Below are 18,922 nucleotides of genomic sequence, written 5' to 3'. Positions count from 1 at the left end.
CAATGCATCTGAGATAGTTGTTAGCAGTGGCCCTAAATGGTGTGGCTCTGGCAAGAAGTCAAGATAGGGCAGATATCAAGGTGGGTTTTTGTTGCTCTTTTAATTCATTGGACTAGGTCCCCCAGTACTACCAGCTATCTGTTTCCCCCTCCAGTGTTGGTGGGGATCCCAGCATGCTTGACAAGTCTCTAATGATCCCCACCAACTCTATCTCAGAAGGCTTGGTCTCTGACAACAGCCCTGACATTGTCCCTGTGGAGTCATTGCTGGGGCCTGTGGCTTCTCCACACCCTACCAGGTCAGGATTTCCTTCTTTTGCCCCATACCCTCTATGTGCATTTCTTAAAGGACACAGAGCAAGAACACAGGAGGGATGGTGCATACCTACCGAGAGGCTGGGTACAGAGACACAGGCCTTTGATCTCTACACTCAGAAGGCAGAGGAGGTCATCTCTGAGTTTGAGGCTAGCCTGGTCTACATTGTGAGTTTCAGGACACCCTATCCCAAAAAATAAAATAAGATAAAATAAAATAAAATAAAAAGAGTAAAACTCCTCAGGTCTCTTGCACACTAGCTTTCTAGGTAAGACCCGTTTTTAATGGAACCTTGGTCCACATGTCAGGCTGGTATGCTCAGGGCCTGCCTCTCAACCCCTGTACCATGCCCGCCCTACCTTGCTCAGCAAGGCCTCAGCAGGATCTGTCACATTCCCCTTGGTTCCTGCCCTCCTTTAAGGGCCAGGCAAGCCCCACATTTCCCAGTAGATTTTTCCTGGCTTCCTTGACCCTCAAGGTCAACACCTGGTGGCACCCCACCCCCACCACTGGCCTCCTTCAGCCATCCCAGCTCTATCTTCCTCAGACTTTCTAGAAGGCCACTGCTGGGGTATGACTAGGAGCAGCCGCCCAGGACTAAGAGAGACTAAAATCAAGGGAATCAGCCATCAAGTCTCCATTTAAAGAGCTAGTCTGATCTGGAAACAAGGAGGGGGTTTAGTTCTGTTGGAGAAGAATCAAATGTCTCTTAGACTGGAAAAGTAACCCACACTACAAAGCCCTGGGAGCAGTAAAACTGCCCGGGCAGCTGGGGCTCAGCCCAGCACTGCCTGGCTTCCCCTGGCTTCTGCCCTTCTGCCCTGCAGCACTGCCCTCTGGAACCCACTCCCTCCTGGCTGTTCAAGACGCTGTGTGGAGTAAGAAGCCCAGCCTGGCTCAGCTGAGCTCGGCGCCAGCTCCCACCCACTCCTCCTCCCGCCCTTGACGGGTTATTCTTAGCAAGAGTGACCTCAGAATGCTCCCTCCAAGCAAAAATAACCCTGGAGGAAGTTGGTGGGTATAAATCCCCACTGATGTGCGTGCAGCTAGCAAACAGGGTAGACCTTGCAGGACCTGTCACCCCTACCACCTAACCTGGAGGTCTGGTGGGCCAAGGCAGAAACTGTCCCTCTGATGCCCCAGCTGGAACCACCCACAAAGAACAAAGACTTCTGCAGAGCTGTCTGGGCTTGTGACCATGCAGGAACCAGTCTTGCACAGCTCCACTTGTCACAGTGCAAGGTCTTCAGGAGCTGGTGAACAACGGGGAAACGGTCCTTTCTTTCTTTGCACTGAGACCCGCACACACAGGTCTGATTTCACATGCCGGCCTCCTCTCCAGCCTGGGCACGGGCCAGGCCACAGGCCCTGGCCCAGGTGCCAGCTCCCTTCCTAAGCCCCTCCTAGCCCAGCAGCTGGCTTCCTGTTTCCTGTTGCCGGCAATATCTTGGCTTTCACCAATGCATGCTGCCAGCACAGCAGGCCACTGCCTACTCTGAAGCAGGCTCTTGTCCCAGCCCTTGGACCACTCCAGCTTCCCCAATTACACCTGGGTTCCTGGGATTTGTGTCAAATTCCTCCCTCAGTTATATTTTCTTTTATTCTTTATTTTTGAGACAGGGTCTCACCGGGCCAAGGCTAGCCTTGAATTGGATGCTGGCTAAGGATGACCTTGAACTCCACATCTCAGGTCCTGGCATTATAGGCACGTTTATGTGGTGCTGAGAATCAAAACCAGGGCCTGGTACATGCATAGCAACCACGATACCAACTGAGCGACACACCCAGATCTCAGCTTTCTCTGTACACTTTTTTGGGAACATAGCGCATGTTTTCCTTTCTTTTTTTTTTTTTTGGTTCTTTTTTTTTTCCGGAGCTGGGGACCGAACCCAGGGCCTTGCACTTCCTAGGTAAGCGCTCTACCACTGAGCTAAATCCCCAGACCCGCATGTTTTCAAACAGCCCTGCATTCATATACTAACTTTAAAAAGGCTTTGGGGACCCAGGCTCCGAGGGAGAAAAAAAGCACACGTCTTCACAGTAGGGGGAGGGTGATCCAAGAAGTGAATCTTTTCATGAATCATTATTATTGGGGTGTGTATGTGTGTGAGCATGCGCACTTGTGTGCGTGTGTACATATGTGTATGTGTAACACACAAACGTGTTCATGCCATTGGCACTCTTTTGAAGGTCGGAGGGCAATTCTTGAGAGCTGGTTTTCTCCATCCCCCACAGATTCTTCAGGTTTTTACCTACTAAGTCATCTCACTAGCCTGAGGTAAGTCTTTGAACCAGTCTTTGTGGGTGACAAAGTGCTGTGCTATCTGCCTTTTTATTCTTGGTCTAGGCCCTTGACTATAGCTTAGGAAATAAGTTCAATGGATTGTGGCAAGTTCAAGGATAGCCTGGGCTACAAAGTGTCTGTCTCAAAAACTAACCAACCAGTGGAGGAACAAACTTTACTTATCCAGGGTTAAACGCAAATGAGGTTGTGGGTTTGGGGGTGGGGGCTAAGAGCCCAGGGAGCTGTGGTGGGGCTGGATTCTAACTTCTCTATTTTCGAAGAAAGCATATCATTGTGAGAAAAATGAAAATAGGCACATGAACACGGAGAGTAATATAACTCTGTTAAAGAAGGGCTGGGAGGAGGAGGGAGGGGGAGGGGAGGTTTCCAGGGCTGGAGGTGGGGCTCAGGGACCCAGCGCTTGGCTGAAGATGTGTAAACTAGGTTTGAGTACCACTCTGGGAGCTAGTATGTAAATAAGTTAAAAAAAAAAAAAAACGAGACTGCAGTTTAGAAACCTCGAGCTCCCAGACACTGACTGAGAGCTCTGCAGACAAGCAACAACCATGCCTCCGGTAGTGAGGTGTGCAGACCACTGCCATGCAAACCTGTAGCTCACAGCTCCTCTGGTTTCTTAGTACTTCACTGGGATTGATTTCACAAGCAGGTCGAGGGGGACTTACCATCGAGAGAGGCCAGACTGGGCTTTATTATATTCCTCAGTGTGTGTGTGTGTGTGTGTGTCTGTCTGTCTGTCTGTCTGTCTGTCTGTGTGTCTGTGTGTGTATCCATGTATGTGTGTGTATCCGTGTGTGTGTGTATCTGTGTATTTGTGTGTGTATGTGTGTATCTGTGTGTGTGTGTCTATATCTGTGTGTGTGTGTGTGTGTGTGTGTGTGTGTGTGTGTGTTATATGGAGGTAGTGCCTATACCATAGCAGCGGCGTGGAAATTCCAGGACAACTTTGTGAAGCCAGTCCTCTTCCCCCCGCTTCTCATGGGTTCTAGGGTCGGAATTCAGGTGCCAGCTATGTGCAGACGTGCAAACCTTTGCTTGCTGAACCCCCACCCTGGCCCTGGGCTTCATTTTCAACCAAGGTTTGATGTGGTGTGGCTCCAAGGAAAGAGGCAAGCAGGGCTATCAAACTGCACAAGTAGTGAGACTGAACCTGGCGTATCCTGTGGGACAGCAAGAATACAAGATTCTTCTGTCCATGACAGGTTAAGTGTTGGGCACTGGTGTGGAGAGGGCAGGGAAAGGGGAGGAGCCGGAAGTCAGGGGCAGTGTTCTGGACTTGTTTTTTTTTTTTTTTTAAGGTTTGTGCATTTATGTGTAAGTAATCTGTCTTTGTGCACACCAGAAGGCATCCGATCCCATTACAGATGGTTGTGAGTCATTGTGTGGTTGCTAGGAATTGAACTCAGGACCTTTGGGAAAGCAGCCAGTGCTCTTAACCTAGGAGCCATCTTAACCTCTCCAGTGCTGGATCTTGTCTTAAAAGAAATGGAGTCCATGAGCCAGCTGAGGTGGCACATGCCCCTGGGAGGCAGAGGCAGATAGATGGATCTCTGTGAGTTTGAGGCCAGTCTGGTCTACAAAGCAAGTTTCAGGACTGCCAGGGCTATTACAGAGAGAAACCCTGTCTTGGAAAACCAAAAATGAAAAGAAGGGAGGGAAGGAGGGAGGGAGGGAGGGAGGGAGGGAGGAAGAGAAGGAGGGAGGGAGGAAGAGAGGGAAGGAGGGAGGGAGTCCTAGGGCTGGAGAGATGGCTCAACCATTAACGTTGCTACTCTTCCAGAGGACCCAGGTCTCAGATTCCCAAAACCCACATGACAGCTCACAACCATTTGTAACTACAGTTCCAAGGGATCCAACACCCTCCTCTGCTCCTCTCGCCTCTGTGGGCACTGGGTATACACATGACACTTGCATGACGTACTTGCAGGAAAACACCCATGCCGATAAAAATAAATAAAATAGAAAGAAATGGACACACCACACACCTTGAATCCCAGTACTCCAGAAGGTCAGCCTGGTTAATATAGAGTGAGTTCCAGGCTAGCCAGGGCTACATAGTCTCTCTCTCTCTCTCTCTCTCTCTCTCTCTCTCTCTCTCTCTGTGTGTGTGTCAACACACACACACACACACACACACACACACACACACACACAGGGGGGGAGGGGAAGGGGGAGGGAGAGAAAGAGTCTAGACTCTCAAGAACAGCAGTATATTACTGGGACTGTGCCTTTCTTTTCTAGTACACTAGATTGGAAGGCAAGTCGGCAAGAAACAGTAGGGGCTTCTGGGAGGTGAGCTAGCCTGGGCAATCCTAGCTAGGAACTAACAAAGCAGCACCCAAGGACAGACGTCTGAGGATGTTGAAGTTGCACAGGCTTGGGGACAAATAGAGGAGGAGCCAAGAGTGCTTAATCTGGGGACTGGGGAGAACTTGAACCTCTGCCCAGGGCTGCAGGTAAAGCTGGCATGAAAGAATCTGTCCTCCTGGCCACACCTTCCCTCCATTACCTCTCTGCCCTCTACACTTGCCTGGGAGACACACAGGGCTGCTCTAGTGCTCCTAGGGAGTCTAGTCCCAGGGCTGCAGCAGATCCCAGAGGAGCCTCCTGAGCTCCCGCTGCAAAGGAGAGAATAATACCAGGAAAGAAGAGCAAACCTGGGCTGTGCAGAAGAGCTAGGAACCCAGATTGAGGCCATCTAGCCTTCAGGGACAGGAGCCATCCCCAGGTGGCCTGCAACAGTTTCTAAGCTGACTTTCTGCTCCCTCCAACATATGAGGTGTCTTTTAAAAGATATATATATATATATATATCTTTATATATCTATATCTATATATATTTAATATGTGAGAGTTTTGCCTGCTTGTAGGTCTGTGTTCCATTCCTGCCTGGTACTCTTGGAAGTCAGAAAGAGCATCCAATCCCCTGAACCTGGAGTTCCTTATGATTGTGAGCCACTGTGTAGGTGCTGGAAGTCAAACCCGAGGTCCTCTGCAGGAGCAGTAAGTGAACCTGTCAAGTCCACTCTCCAGTCCCTTACAAAAAATTTTTTTTAATTTAATTTAACCTTTTAGACAGGGTCTCACAGCCAAGGCTGGCCTCAAACTAACTATTTAGCTGAGGATTACCTTGAACTTTTATCATTATTATTTTGTTTTGTCTTTTCGAGGCAGGGTTTCTCTGTGTAGCCCTGGCTATCCTGCAACTCACTCTGTGGTTGGCCTCAAATTCACAGAGATCTGCCTGCCTCTGCCTCCCAAGTGCTGGGACTAAAGGCGTGCACCACTACTGCCTGGCTGACTTTGAACTTCTAATCCTCTGCCCCACACCCAAGTGCCGTCATGCTTTGCTCAATATTATACAGACCTGGGATCCAGCAGAGTGATTCGTGCATGCGAGGCAAGCACTCTACCAACCAAGCCACGTTCCCAGACCACAAAGTCTCCTTTATCTCATGTCCCAGACTCCTCAGTCTTTCCTAGGGGCTCTCTCCAAAGGCCTCTCCTCCAGTACAGGTGGCTGCAGTATCACCCAGGGCACCGGCTGGACCACACCCACATCCGCTTGATGCTTTGTGTGATGTTCATTGAGAGGTCAGTGCTGGTCTCCACCCCAAAGGCCCACAAGGTTACACGGCTTGGAAGCAGCAAACATGGCATTCTTTCTCCTGTCAGACTGTGATTGCCACGGTGCCAGGCAGGGACGAGCTTAGCCCTTGCTCTGGACCACACTGAGGTCATCTCAGGCACTCTAGAAGGAATACATCCTGCCTGCGGGTCTGGCTGTGACAACTCTTTCAAGCTCATAAAGGCGGTGGATTGTGAAGCTGGTGTTTGAACCCAGGTCCACTGGTCTCCAAAGGCAGTGTTTTTCTTTCTGCACTGAAGCCCGATCCAGGCAAGGGCTGAATGACTCCCGCCCAGTCCTTGCTCTGCCGTTATTTCCTCGTACCCCCTGACCCCAGACTTTCACCCCCTCCCTGTGCTGCGCCTGCCTTTTGACTCCAGACCGACAAATTGGAGTCAAAGGGTCACTGGCTCTTTATTTGTTACAGGTGGTGGCTCTGGGTCCTCAGCGACCAGAGTGCAGAAATGTGCTCTGCAGATTACAGGCTGAGGTGCCACAGGGGGGTAAGGACAGGCCCACAGTCGGATGGAGCCAGCTGCTCCCTCACACACCTTCACCCCCCAAGGTGCTCTTGGGTGAAAGAGTGGGGCAGAAGCATGGGGGAATCTGCCTGCGCAGCCGCCTCAGACTGGAAGTTCTTCCAACTCTCATTTCATTCTTCCATTGTCAGGTGAATTTTTCATTACAGGCTATAAAATATCCATGTGTGCTTTATTATTAAGATGTCCTAAATTACTCACCAGCTAGTTACCTAACTTCCGCCTTTCCCTCTACATCGCGCAGAATTGGCTGTGGTTCCCATCAGCTCCCAACAGTTTCCCAGAGCCTCTGGCCTCTCTGGAGCCATCTCCCTAACTGGATGTGTGAAAACCGCTACTCCCTGTTGTCCCGCTGCCCCAAGGACTGTTACCAATCTGGAGCTGCTGCTCCCCTTCATTCTCCTGCTCCAAGTTTACCGTTCTCTGCTAGTGGAGCTAAGGGAAAAGAACCAGCTGGCCTCGTGCTGGGGAATAATTATCCACCCTTAGGCAGGAGGGAGGCAGCTCTTCCAGCCCAGAGCTTCGCCACCCCCACCCCCCAGCTCTCTCCATCTTGAGCAGCCCCAGAGCTCCCCTGGACCTCAGCAGCATGGCTCCCTGGAGCAGGAGCTTGTGGGCCAGCTGCACCACCGCCAGCCGCCCTGCAGGCCTTCAGCAGTGCCTGGGGCCTCTCTTGCAGAAGCTCAGCCTCATGTCTTCCTTTCTCCGGCCTCAGGTCCTCCTGGGTGCAGAGGACCATGGCTAGTGTACGTCTCTGTGGCAGGGGTCTACGTGGCCAGATTCAGAGGCTCTTAGTCCCGCTGGAGAATGTGGCAGGCTTTCTTGGTACCCTTCCATGGGAAGCCAGGGGTCAGAGCCTGGTTAAAATCTCAGCTCCTACACCCACAGACAAGGTCCCTGGCCTCTAGTTCAAAACTGGAGAAAATAGGGGAAGGACAGACAGGTTCAAAGAACGGAAGGAGTAACAAAACCCCACAGCTGGCCTTAATGTCCCCAAGGCCTTGCATTGTCGATGCTGCTGTCCATAGCACAGGCATGGTCACATGAGAGAGGACACTCACCGGTGGGTGCTTGCGCTTCCGGCCAGGCCTCCCCACTTTCCGGGCCGTGGCGCTGGGCTCCTGACGCTCTTCCTTACCACGGTTCTCCTCCTGTTCCTCTCCTTCCTGTGGACACAGACACACCCTGTAAGGCAGAGCTGACCCAAGACTCACTGTGTTCAGGCTATCCGGACTGGCACTGGCCTCCTGAGCTGTCTCCACAACATTCCCATCTCCAGCACTGTGCCATGCTGTCTCCAACCCTCCTGTATGGTAAGGTTGACCCCATCCCAGGACCTCCAGAGGGAGGCTGGGGTGCAGCTTCCGTGGCAGAATGTTTGCCTACCGTGCACAACTCCTTAGGTTCCGTCCCAGGCACTGGCCAAATAAAATAGTTGGGTAGTCAAACCATAGAGGGACCCCAGGGACCTCCAGTGGGTGTTACTCCTTCTGATGACTGCTCTGTGTGTTTTGACTTTTTTTTTTTTTTAAAGATAGGGTCTCACTATATAACTCTAGCTGGCCTTGAACTCACTATGTAGACTAGGCCTCAAAAGAGACCATCTGCTTCTGCCTCCTGAGTTCCAGGATTAAAAGTATATGTCCTGGGGCTGACGAGATGGCTTAGTGATTAAGAGCACTGACTGCTCTTCCAAAGGTCCTGAGTTCAAATCCCAGCACCCACATGGTGGCTCACAACCATCTGTAAAGAGATCTGATACCCTCTTCTGGTGTCTGAAGACAGCTACAGTGTACTCACATACATGAAATAAATAAATCTTTTTTAAAAAAGTATATGTCCAGTGTACAACTTCTTTTTTAAAAAAACTATACGATGATGATGATGATGATGATGATGATGATGATTATTATTGCGGGTTTTTTGTTTGTTTCTTTTCTTTTTCTCTTTTTTTCTGAGACAGGTTTCTCTGTGTAGCCCTGGCTGTCCTGGAACTCACTCTGTAGACCAGGCTGACCTCAAACTTGGAGATCCACTGCCTCTGCCTCCACTGCCCGTCTTCTAAGACAGGATCGCATCTGGCTCCGACTAGGCTCAAACTCCCGAGGTAGCCAACCTTGAGCTACTGTCTCCATCTCTGAGTGTGCATGTGCCACCACAGCTGGCTGTAACCACACAAAGAGTGCGTGTATGTGGACATGTGGGGGTGGAGCCAGTCTCGGGTGTCTTCCTCAGCTGCTCTCCACCTTTAAAAAAATATAATTTCTATAAGCCACGCCTTTAGTCCCAGTACTCGAGAGGCAGAAACAAGTGGATCTCTGAATTTGAGGCCATCTTGGCCACAATCAAGTTTCAGGATAGCCAGGGCTACTTTTTTTCAGAGAAACTTTGTCTCAGAAAAACAAAAACAAACAAATAAAAAATAATGTCCTCGAGAATTATTACATACATTATGTGTAAGTGTGTGTACACACATGCAGCACAAGTAGACACGTGACAGACAGAGAACTCTCAGGAGTTCATTCTCTCTACCGTGGGGTATTGGGAGTTGAACTCAGGTGGTCAGGCTTTGTGCTAAGTGACTTCACCCACTGAACTACATCACCAACCCTAACCCTTGCAGGGTCTTCCCACTGGTCTGACTGCTAAGCATCATGGGTCTTCCTGTCTATCTCCCCAGCACTGAGGTTATAGGTGAGTGCCACATCCCAGGGTTTATGTGGGTGCTGGGGATCTGGCTTAAGCAGCAAACACTTTACCCACCGAGCCATCTCTCCAACTCCCATAGTTTCCTAGTTATAAGATCATAACATGGCCAGGCAGTGGTGGCACATGCCTGTTAGCCCAGGACTCAGGAGGCAGAGGCAGGCAGATCTCTGAGTTCCAGGCTAGCCTGGTCTACAGAGAGAGTTCCAGAACAGCCAGGACCATGCAAAGAAACCCTGCCTTGAGAGAAACCTTGTCTTGAAAAACAAAAAGCAAACAAATGAATGAAGGAACAAAAGATCATAACACGAGGCTCTGGGTGTGTTTGGTTTGGATGCTAGGGACTGAACCCAGGGATTCATATTTGCTACATAAGGGCTCTACCACTGAGCCATATGCCCAGACCACAGTTGATTTATTTCTATGAAAGGGGAAAAAAAGCTCGCATGGTTATAGACACTCGACCAGCAAGCTATTTAATGATTTTTTTAAAATTCATTTATTTATTTTATGTATATGAGCACACTGTAGCTGTCTTCAGACACATCAGAAGAGGACATCAGATTCCATTGCAGATGGTTGTGAGCCACCATGTGGTTGCTGGGATTTGAACTCAGGACCTCTGGAAGAGCAGTCAGTGCTCTTAACCACTGAGCCATCTCTCCAGCCCTATTTAATGATTTTTATTGAAAACAAAATATCATAAAATGATCAATTTAGTGACATTGTTTAAAATGCATGCAATACTTGTCTCTGTGCAGAAAGTAGGAATTTCATTCAGGCTGTAAACACCCCTGTCCCAGAGTCTGGTCCATGTGGCCCTGGCACTGATGTCACCACGCCACAGATGTGTCTTGGAGACCATGACACCTCTTGATCCTTCTCACTAAATTCTGTTTGCTTTGCTCCTACTCATCAAAACCTTCTCAGGGCTGAGACCTCTGGGCTTATCTTCTGGGGCAGAGTTGCGTACCTAGAAAGTCCTGCCTCACTGCTCCAGCTTGGCCACAAACCACCCACAAGCCCCTTTTGACTCAGCAGGCTCCAACATGACTAACCACTGGTAGAAACAATGTTGGGGAAGGGGAGAGAGCCCTTGACCAAGGGCAGCAGGCTGCTCCCCAAGCCCTACCTGAAATTAGCTGCTGAAAATGGCATTGCAGATCTCACTGCAGAAGCCAAGCCACAGAGACACTGGTACCATGGACAGAGAAGGCAAGGGCGCCCATGCTTCCTGGAGATTCGCAATGGTCCTCCACATCCCACTCAACTTTCATTTTCTGTGATTTCAAAATAGTGTGTGGTTCACCACATCCATTTTCAGGTATTGGGAGGGCATGTAATCAAGACCTACAGTGACCAATCACGGGCATCTCACACACGGTGATAGCAATGCTGACCCATCTGTCTGTCTGCCCATCCGTCCATCTACTCATGGAATGTCTAGGAAGCAGACAATCACAGCTCAAGTCCTAACAGGCCTCTGGAGAGAGGAGTGGAGGTGACAGACAGGCATACCTCAGCACCTACTGGCGGGGACTGTCCAGCGGGGACTGTCCAGCTTACAAAGGAGACAGAATAGACAGACAGAAGAGGTCTCCAGTGCACTGTAGAAGGAAGGAAAAGCTAGCAGGCAGGAGACCCGATAAGATGATGTCAAGGAGGTCTGGCTTTGGAGGGCACTGCCACTGGGCAAGGCACAAGGACATGAGGCATGGCAAGGGGTTGGAGAGGCACTGGAAGGGACCATGTAAGGGTCCAGCCATAAATGGTCTCCAGAGGGAGCCAGCAAGCAGAGGCTCCAGTGTGGAGCGAGAGGTTGCCTCCAGGACCACTGACCTCTGGCTGTTCCTTTTAGGAGAGGCTGACAAAGAGGTGAGGCTAGAAGGCTCCAGGAAGACAGGCAGCAGAAGGGGCCCTGCCACAGGTAGCCCAAGGACACACGTGAACGAGAAGCCAGGCTGTTGGTTCTGTCCAGTTGTTGTTCTGTTGAGTTGTGTCCCAAGGTCCTAAGGACACCTCTTCAAGAAACTAGTGGGGACACGCAGATCAAATCTGACACACAGCTCAGAGTGTGTGGGTTACTTTGGTATGACAACTTCGGGAGCAGGACATCGCTTTTGGTTTGGTACTACCACAGTTTGTGACTGTTTTTCTAGGAAATATCAGGGGAAGGGTGAGGTCATAGAGGCGACTAAAGCAGGTCTGCAGCTCCTGGGTCTGCATCATGGATCCTCCCACCCTGAGCTCAGCTTCCTCAGTCACAGGATAGGGTAAGAACACAGCTGCCTGCCTTTGGTTTCTAAAGTGAACAAATACCAGGTCTGTTGTCTGCTCTGTTCACTGTTTCTCCCTCAGAGCCTAGGTGGATCCTAGAGCTACCACTGCCCAGAAATTCTGGGGTTTGAACTAGTATTTCTTTAGCAAACTACATTTATTACAGTGTTTGGGATTTGTTTGACTTTCTAGATTTTGTCTGAAAAAAAACAAAAACAAAAAAACAAAGAGTGAAGGCCAGTCTAGGTCATTAATCAGGAAAAAAGAAAAAAAAAAAGGCCACCATACAGCAATGACCAAAAACCAAAGCCATTTGGGCTAGATTGGTAGATTGCTTGGCTAGTGTGCTTGAAACCGAGGCCTGGATTCTGAGCGCTGCCTACACCAGGTGTGGCGATCTATGCCTGCAACGCCAGCACTTGGGAGGTAGATGTGGACGATCATGTGTTACGGTTAGCCTTGGCTATATGGAGTGTTCAAAAACCATCTTCAGCTGTTACAAAAACAAAACAAAACAAAACAAAAAACAGAAATCAAGCCAAACTGAAGACACTTGACCTTCTGGTAACAGACAAACCTCTGTTCTCATGACTTCGTGGGAAAGGCCTCTAGGGTCTTTAACAGTAAACCCTATGCCATGTGGTCCCTCCATGTGCTGCTCATATGTTTTACCCCATACAAACTGTCCAGGCACGCTACATACAGTCAGCACATGTTTGCTCCTGCTGGGTTCGATTCAGGCTAACCCAGCCTAGGAAGAAGGAGCCACCTTTGCAGAAAGCAAGTTAGCAACACGGCATTCTAAAATGGAGGGTGTGCTTTCCGCCGAGCCCGCCTGTGGTTCCTACCACCGGGCAGGGGGGGCTGACACACTGAGTGGGTGGGCAGATGGCCTGCTGCCCTCGGTGACCCCAGGAAGGTCTATCAGAGCATCTGTCAGAGGCCTGTTTTATGCAGTGTCAGTGCTGACAGGTTAAGCAAAGGAATGTGGGCTACGCTTCTCAAATCTGCAAGCAGCACCAAAGGAAGGGGTGTCTCTCATATTGAAATGCAAGAACCCGAGCTCTAGTAACCTGAGCAGTTGGAAAGAGCAGCACATTTAGTGGGAACAGATTTGAGCCCAGGCTGGTCTGCTCATCTGTCAGGGTGGGAGTCTCAATTAGCCCCTTCAAGAACTGTAGCGGGGGTGGGGGTGGGTGAAATTATAGACAAGGGGTTTGCAAAGAGCAGGGCTGGGCTGAACGGGGACGTACACTGTGCCCTTTACCAGCCACCTCAACCTTAGGTCTCTGCAGCCTCTTTCCTTATCACAGAATGGAAATCATGCTTGCTTCACAGCTGTAGCATGAGAAATAAGTAAGGCGATAGAGGGACACGGGCACGTGACAGTCACTGGGGACCGGCTTACTTCCTCCTGCCTCCATACAGCCTGACTAGAATGTTTCACACAGGCCAGCATTCCCAGCCCGCCAGCAGAGGCCCCCTCCTGGCCTCCAGCAAATCCCAGCTCTTTCCCCTCCATGTGCAGCCATCACTCACAAGCAGACAGATCCCAACATCTGGCTGCTGCCCGTTGCTATGGTGAGCTATGCGGATGCTGGGGCAGCCGACTTTTCCAAATTGCAAGGTGGATTATGTCATTCTACAGAGCTTTAACCCTCTCTGAGGGGGACTCCAGGGGCCTGCAGGATCAAGCCCAGCTCCTAGTCCTTGCAAAGGTCCCTGGGCTCTTGCTGAACTGCCTGTGTCTCTTTTCCATCCCAGGGCCCCAACATAGGCAGCAGGTGCAAAAGCAGCTGCTTCCTCAGGCATCTAAGCATAGCTATTCCTTCTGCCTAGACCATCTTCCCTGAAGGCTTCCTGGGCTTGCTTCCCCTACCCAGACGGAATGAATAGGTCCTGAGAGCCGCCTGCCCCTGTAATGCTATGAGCTCCTTGAATCGAGTAACCAGAGCTGTTGTGTTTGGTTTTGGAGGCAGAGCCTCCCCAGGAATTTCAGGCTGACCTCAGACTTGTAATCCTCCTGCCTCCAGTGCTAGGATTATGGCTTGCACTAACGTGCTTAGCCAGTAGGGACTTCTTGAGAGGTGGAGGCAGGAGGATCAGAAGTTCTAGGCCAGCCTAGAGTACTTGAGTTTCTGTTCTAAAAACCAACAACATCAGAGAGAGAGAAAAAGCCTAACCTGACAGACAGCACAAGACACACTGGACAACCCTTAGAGGAGTGACTGTCACATAGCAGATACTCAGTGAAGAAGAGGGTCCACATGCACAAAGGAGACACACATGCAAACCTGTGCAATATACAGTGCACAGGGCACAGAATCACATAGATGTCTCCACAGTTACAAACAGGGTTTAAACATGGGCTTAGCCCAGTCGGGTCTAAAACTCATTGTGCAGCGTAAGCGGCCCTCAAACGTACAGCAGTCCTCCTGACTTCCCCTCAGGGGCTGCTAATAGGCAGGAGCCATCAGACCTGTTTGGTTTCCCGTTTGTGTGTTGAGGGAGGCCCTCACTGTGTAACTCAGAATGTCCATGAGTTCAGGATCCTCAACACCCAACCTAAATAGATCATTCATCCCTTAAACGTTAATTGTCACTGTCCTTTTCTGGAAGTCTTTACAGCTTTGGGGACCCTTCAGCTAGGGTGGCCTGTTAGATTAGGTGGTTCCCACCAGCCTCTCTCTAAAATTCTGAGGCTATGACTTGACCTACATTTCAGCACAGCTCACTGGATGGAATATTTTAAGCTGCACACATCTTTGCCTTCTGACAAGCTGGGCTATGCCAACAATAATCGCTCGCATTTGTACAACACAGCGAAATCAACCAAGCATTTCCATATAGTCTTTCTTGTCGTTGGGTTTTGAAACAGGCTCCCATGTGCTGGAGCCGGCCTGGAACTGGATAGGTAGCTGAGACTGCCTTGATCCTCTTGATACCTCCCGAGCACCGGGATTACGGGCCTGCGCTGCCATGCCCGGCTCTACTGCATTTTATTTTTACGATTGGCAGAAGTCACAGTGGGTGTCATGTTCTCCCATCCACCGGTGGCAAACCAAAGCTCAGAGAGATTATGAGATTTGTAGAAGGCAGAGGCAGGAGAGGAAGCCTTCAGAACCAACAGCTCCCATCTTCAGTTTCCAGCCTGTGGGTCTTTCGAATGTAGCCTGCCTCTCTATCCGCCTATCCGCCTATGCCATGCTCTATGCGCACACGGTGAAAACACACACAGTGCACACTGACAGCACACCTCCCGTTCACTGGCATGCAAACACTCGCGCTTGCCTCTCTAGCTCCAGACATCATTCCTTGTCCCCCAAAAGAGATATTTCGCCTGAAGCCCTTTTCCAGAGAGACATCCAAGCTCCCGTTAGTGCTTAGAGCAGAAGCCACTGACCCAGAATCTGCTGAGCAGATGCCTCAAGTTGGTTTTTCAGTCAAGGGGATGAACTTGCCAGATCTAGCCAGCTACTTGCCTAGGCCTCCCAGGACAATAAGCATGCACAGCCTTTGCCAGCTGGCTGACCTCCCAGGAACTGTCTGTGGCCGTGGAATTTGATGAAAGAATTGTCTTCTGCAGGAGGCAAAGCCCTGTCCTGGGCTGCCTGAGCACCCTGCTACAGGAGCCCCAGCAGGGCATCACAGACCTGCACAAAACACGCACAGCTCTTACATGCACACGCTCACATGCGACATGCCTCATCCCCCTATGCAGGTGGTTCTTGTTCCACAGCACGGGACAGAGGTGGCACACATCATTAATCCCAGGACTGGGGAGGCAGAGGCAGGTAGATCTCTGAGTTCAAGGCCAGCATGGTCTACAAAGCCAGTTCCAGGACAGCCAGGGCTACACAGAGAAAAACCTGTCTAGAAAAACAAAACTAAAAACTAAACAAAAAAAGAAGTAGTTTGCCCGCCAGGACCTCCTCCATCCTGCCCCTACAAACTACTCACTTCAGCTGTTTCTGGAACAAACACACAGAAGGCTGGATCTCATCCTCCACCCTTAGGCCAGGCAACACTGAAATTAGCCACTGAATACCTACTGTGCACTGAATACAAATGAAACTCGGTCTTGAGCTCCCAAGTAAAATACCCACTGTTCTGCTTGCAGCCAGCCCCATGGACACCAAGCACATTCATGCCTGCTCCTTCCGTAGCCTACCATGTCTGGATGCACCCCCCTGCCCCCGATGTACAGAAGCAGCTAGTCTAGATGAAAGAACTTTGCAGCCACCTGGCCTTTGCCAGGTTCCCTGGCTTCTCCTGGCTCCCCACCTGTGGGATGGGGACAAAAGCAGCAGGTGCTTCCCAGGTGACTATGAACAGTAGCAGTGACTGCTGGGTAAAGGAGAGGCCTGGCTAACTTGCCATACCCTACCTACAGCGAAGTAAAATGCTGGTGGCTGACACCTTAACTGTCCTGTGGCTCTACAAAGGAAGCAACAGGCACAGCCAGGCCTTCTGGGCCCAGGCCAGAGGGGATACCTGTGAAGGCCAGTTCTCCATGTCCTTCTACATGGCTGACTCCAGTCTTCCCCACACTTACCCTAGGGGACCTGCTTCCCTAACAGGGTTGGGTTCCAGACCTCCCCTTATCATTTAAGACTTGAAGGACCAATGCGACTGTAAGCCTGTGGTCCCTGCTCAGACTCCTGGAGCTAACCACAGCAGGCAGCAGCTCTCCCGGTCTTCACTTGCCATGGCTTCCCTTCTGTTCCATGAATGAAGAGGCCTCAGGCATTTTGTGCCTGCAGACAGGGAGAAAGGAACTTCCTTTCTATGCTGGGCTCATAGAGGCCATACTCCACACACCCCCATCATGGCTCCCTTCCCTCACAGCCCAGAGAGAGGCAGGCAGGCAGGCAGGCAGGCAGGCAGGCAGGCAGGCAGGCAGGCAGGCAGGCAGGGTGCTGGCTCTGCGGCTGAGTCATGCAGGAAGCCCCGATGCAAATCCAGGTCTGTATCTAGGGCCTGGCTGACCACACCTGAGGCCTTGCTGAGAGCACACTTGCCGGGTCATAGCACCTAACTTTAGAGAAGTTTAGACAATATAAGACAATCCTGGGCTCTGGTCAGCTCTAGTGGGCCATGTACATCACAAGCCTACCCCAGTGCCAAGCATTCAGTTACTCCATTAGGTAGAGATGTACATGTCATCATGATGTGGAAAGAAAAAAAATCAGTTTTTCTCTATTTGAGAGGTGGCTAGGTGGTTAAAAGTGTGTATCCGGGGGTTGGGGATTTAACTCAGTGGTAGAGCACTTGCCTAGCAAGCGCAAGGCCCTGGGTTCGGTCCCCAGCTCCGAAAAAAAAGAAAAAAGAAAAAAAAAGTGTGTATCGGCTCTTTCAGAGGGCCTGAGTTCTATTCCCAGCACCCACAGCAGGCAACTCACAATGGGCTACAACTCCAGTTCCAGGGGGTCCAAACCTCTAGTCTCCGCAGGCACCCAGAAACACGTAGCACACATGCTCACACACACACACACACACACACACACACACACACACACACACACACACACAGCAGAGCCCCTACATACAACACTGCACTCCTGCAGACCTGTGGAGCTGGCAAGGACCTCACCAAGGATGCCCTTGAGCTGTATGTCACACAGAGGAAGAGTCAGTGCCAAGGGAAACCTGCACTTGCCAGGTCTCTGGGCTGCACTTGGAGGAGGGAAGAAAGAGCCTGAGCCTTTGCCCCACGAGCACATGTACACACATGCACATGCACGCACACACACACACATACTTTGAGCTCTCCAGCACAAATCTGCACCCCTGCAGCCTCCTCTACCCCACACCAGGAAAGGCAGAAGGGGCCACCTGCCTGAGTGACTGTGGCATGGCCTCACCATCTCGTAGTTCCCACCCCTGTTGTTCAGGAGTCCTCCAGGACCATCCATTTCATCCTGCAGACTTATGGAACTGAGCTGTGTGTGAGGCCCTCAGAGAGGTAAGGGAGTCTGACAAAATACAGGGATGGAGTGAGGGAGGAAAGGAACAGTATCTCCAAAGAGTGGGGGAGGGGGAGCAGTTGGATGCTCACAGCAATGTCTCCAATGAAGGAAAGTGCGCGCTCTCTCTCTCTCTCTCTCTCTCTGGATGGGCCTTCACATCCACACATGAAGAGCTACGCAGGTTGGGGATTTGGCTCAGTGGTAGAGCGCTTGCCTAGGAAGCACAAGGCCCTGGGTTCGGTCCCCAGCTCCGAAAAACAGAACCAAAAAAAAAAAAAAAAAAAAAAGAGCTATGCAGACTCTAAATAAACACCCTTGACCTCAGAGAGGAGGAGCCCACGCAACACTGCAGAGCAGCACATCTGGAAGCCGCTGCTCACTCCACTCCACCTCGCAGGACCCTGAACAGCAAACCGGGAGACCTGTGACTTAGCATCTCCAAGCTTCAATTCAGTCCCTACCAAGAGAGACTCGTGAAAATATCAGTGCCTTCTGGGGCAATGGTAAGAATTAACATAACTCATCTAGTGTGTCTCAAGCAATGCTCAGCGCATCTCGGCCACAAGGTTTCTGAAGCCAGAGAAAAGGGAAGCATGGAGGTCTCGGTTGGACATAGCCCAGTCACAGAGATAGCCCGGTCACAGGGATAGCCCTCCTCGTCTCCCCACACCAGCCCTCTGCTCTCGGCTTCCACAAGCAACAGCTGCTCCCCAGCTCATTGATGGCAGGGTGCAGGGAGGGAGTTCACTTCCACAAATCCCTGTGTATTCTCAGAGACAAGCACAGCCCTTTTGTCTGTCACCCCACTCTGCACCCCATCTGCCTGGCCCTGGGCTCCCTGGTGGGGGTGATGCGTTTGGCTCCCATCCATGGCATTCCTCCTACTTCAAGCCACTGCAGACCCTGGGAATCACTAAGAGAGGGATGTCACTCCTGGGCCATGAGTGACAAGACTCCCAGGGTCCTAACTCCAGAGCTCTCAACTCTGTAGGACCAGCAGGGGCTTGCACCTTGCAACTCCCTTATGTTTGCAGTGATGCTGAAATGGATGTATTGGGAGTCACGGCTGAGAATGATTGGTCTGCAAACTGTAATCTAAGAGACTACAGCCAGGGCTTTCCCAGAGAGGGAACTGAGCAAGGGAGTAGCTAGCAGGAGAAGTAAGGCAAAAGCAAAGGCCTGAAAAT

The 18,922-nt window shown here is 50.9% G+C and overlaps 1 protein-coding gene and 1 long non-coding RNA gene across 9 annotated transcripts in view; one reads left to right on the top strand and one right to left on the bottom strand.

Annotated features, from left to right (window-relative positions):
• Dnmt3a (DNA methyltransferase 3 alpha) overlaps positions 1-18,922 on the bottom strand; it is a 114,363-nt gene that overhangs the window by 57,731 nt on the left and 37,710 nt on the right. For all 8 annotated transcript variants that reach the window (XM_017594268.3, XM_017594267.3, XM_039112664.1 and 5 more), the window contains one exon: positions 7,845-7,949. In XM_017594268.3, coding sequence (XP_017449757.1) covers positions 7,845-7,949 — 105 coding nt within the window. The remainder of the gene's footprint in view (positions 1-7,844; positions 7,950-18,922) is intronic.
• LOC120103494 (uncharacterized) lies at positions 1,642-7,534 on the top strand. Its single transcript, XR_005505737.2, has 4 exons — positions 1,642-2,225; positions 2,551-2,593; positions 5,487-6,914; positions 7,028-7,534. It is a non-coding gene; the product is annotated as an uncharacterized LOC120103494 (long non-coding RNA).

The sequence above is a fragment of the Rattus norvegicus genome, chromosome 6, assembly GCF_036323735.1.
Source record: "Rattus norvegicus strain BN/NHsdMcwi chromosome 6, GRCr8, whole genome shotgun sequence".
NCBI lineage: Eukaryota > Metazoa > Chordata > Mammalia > Rodentia > Muridae > Rattus > Rattus norvegicus.
This window is presented reverse-complemented; position numbering and strand designations above follow the sequence as displayed.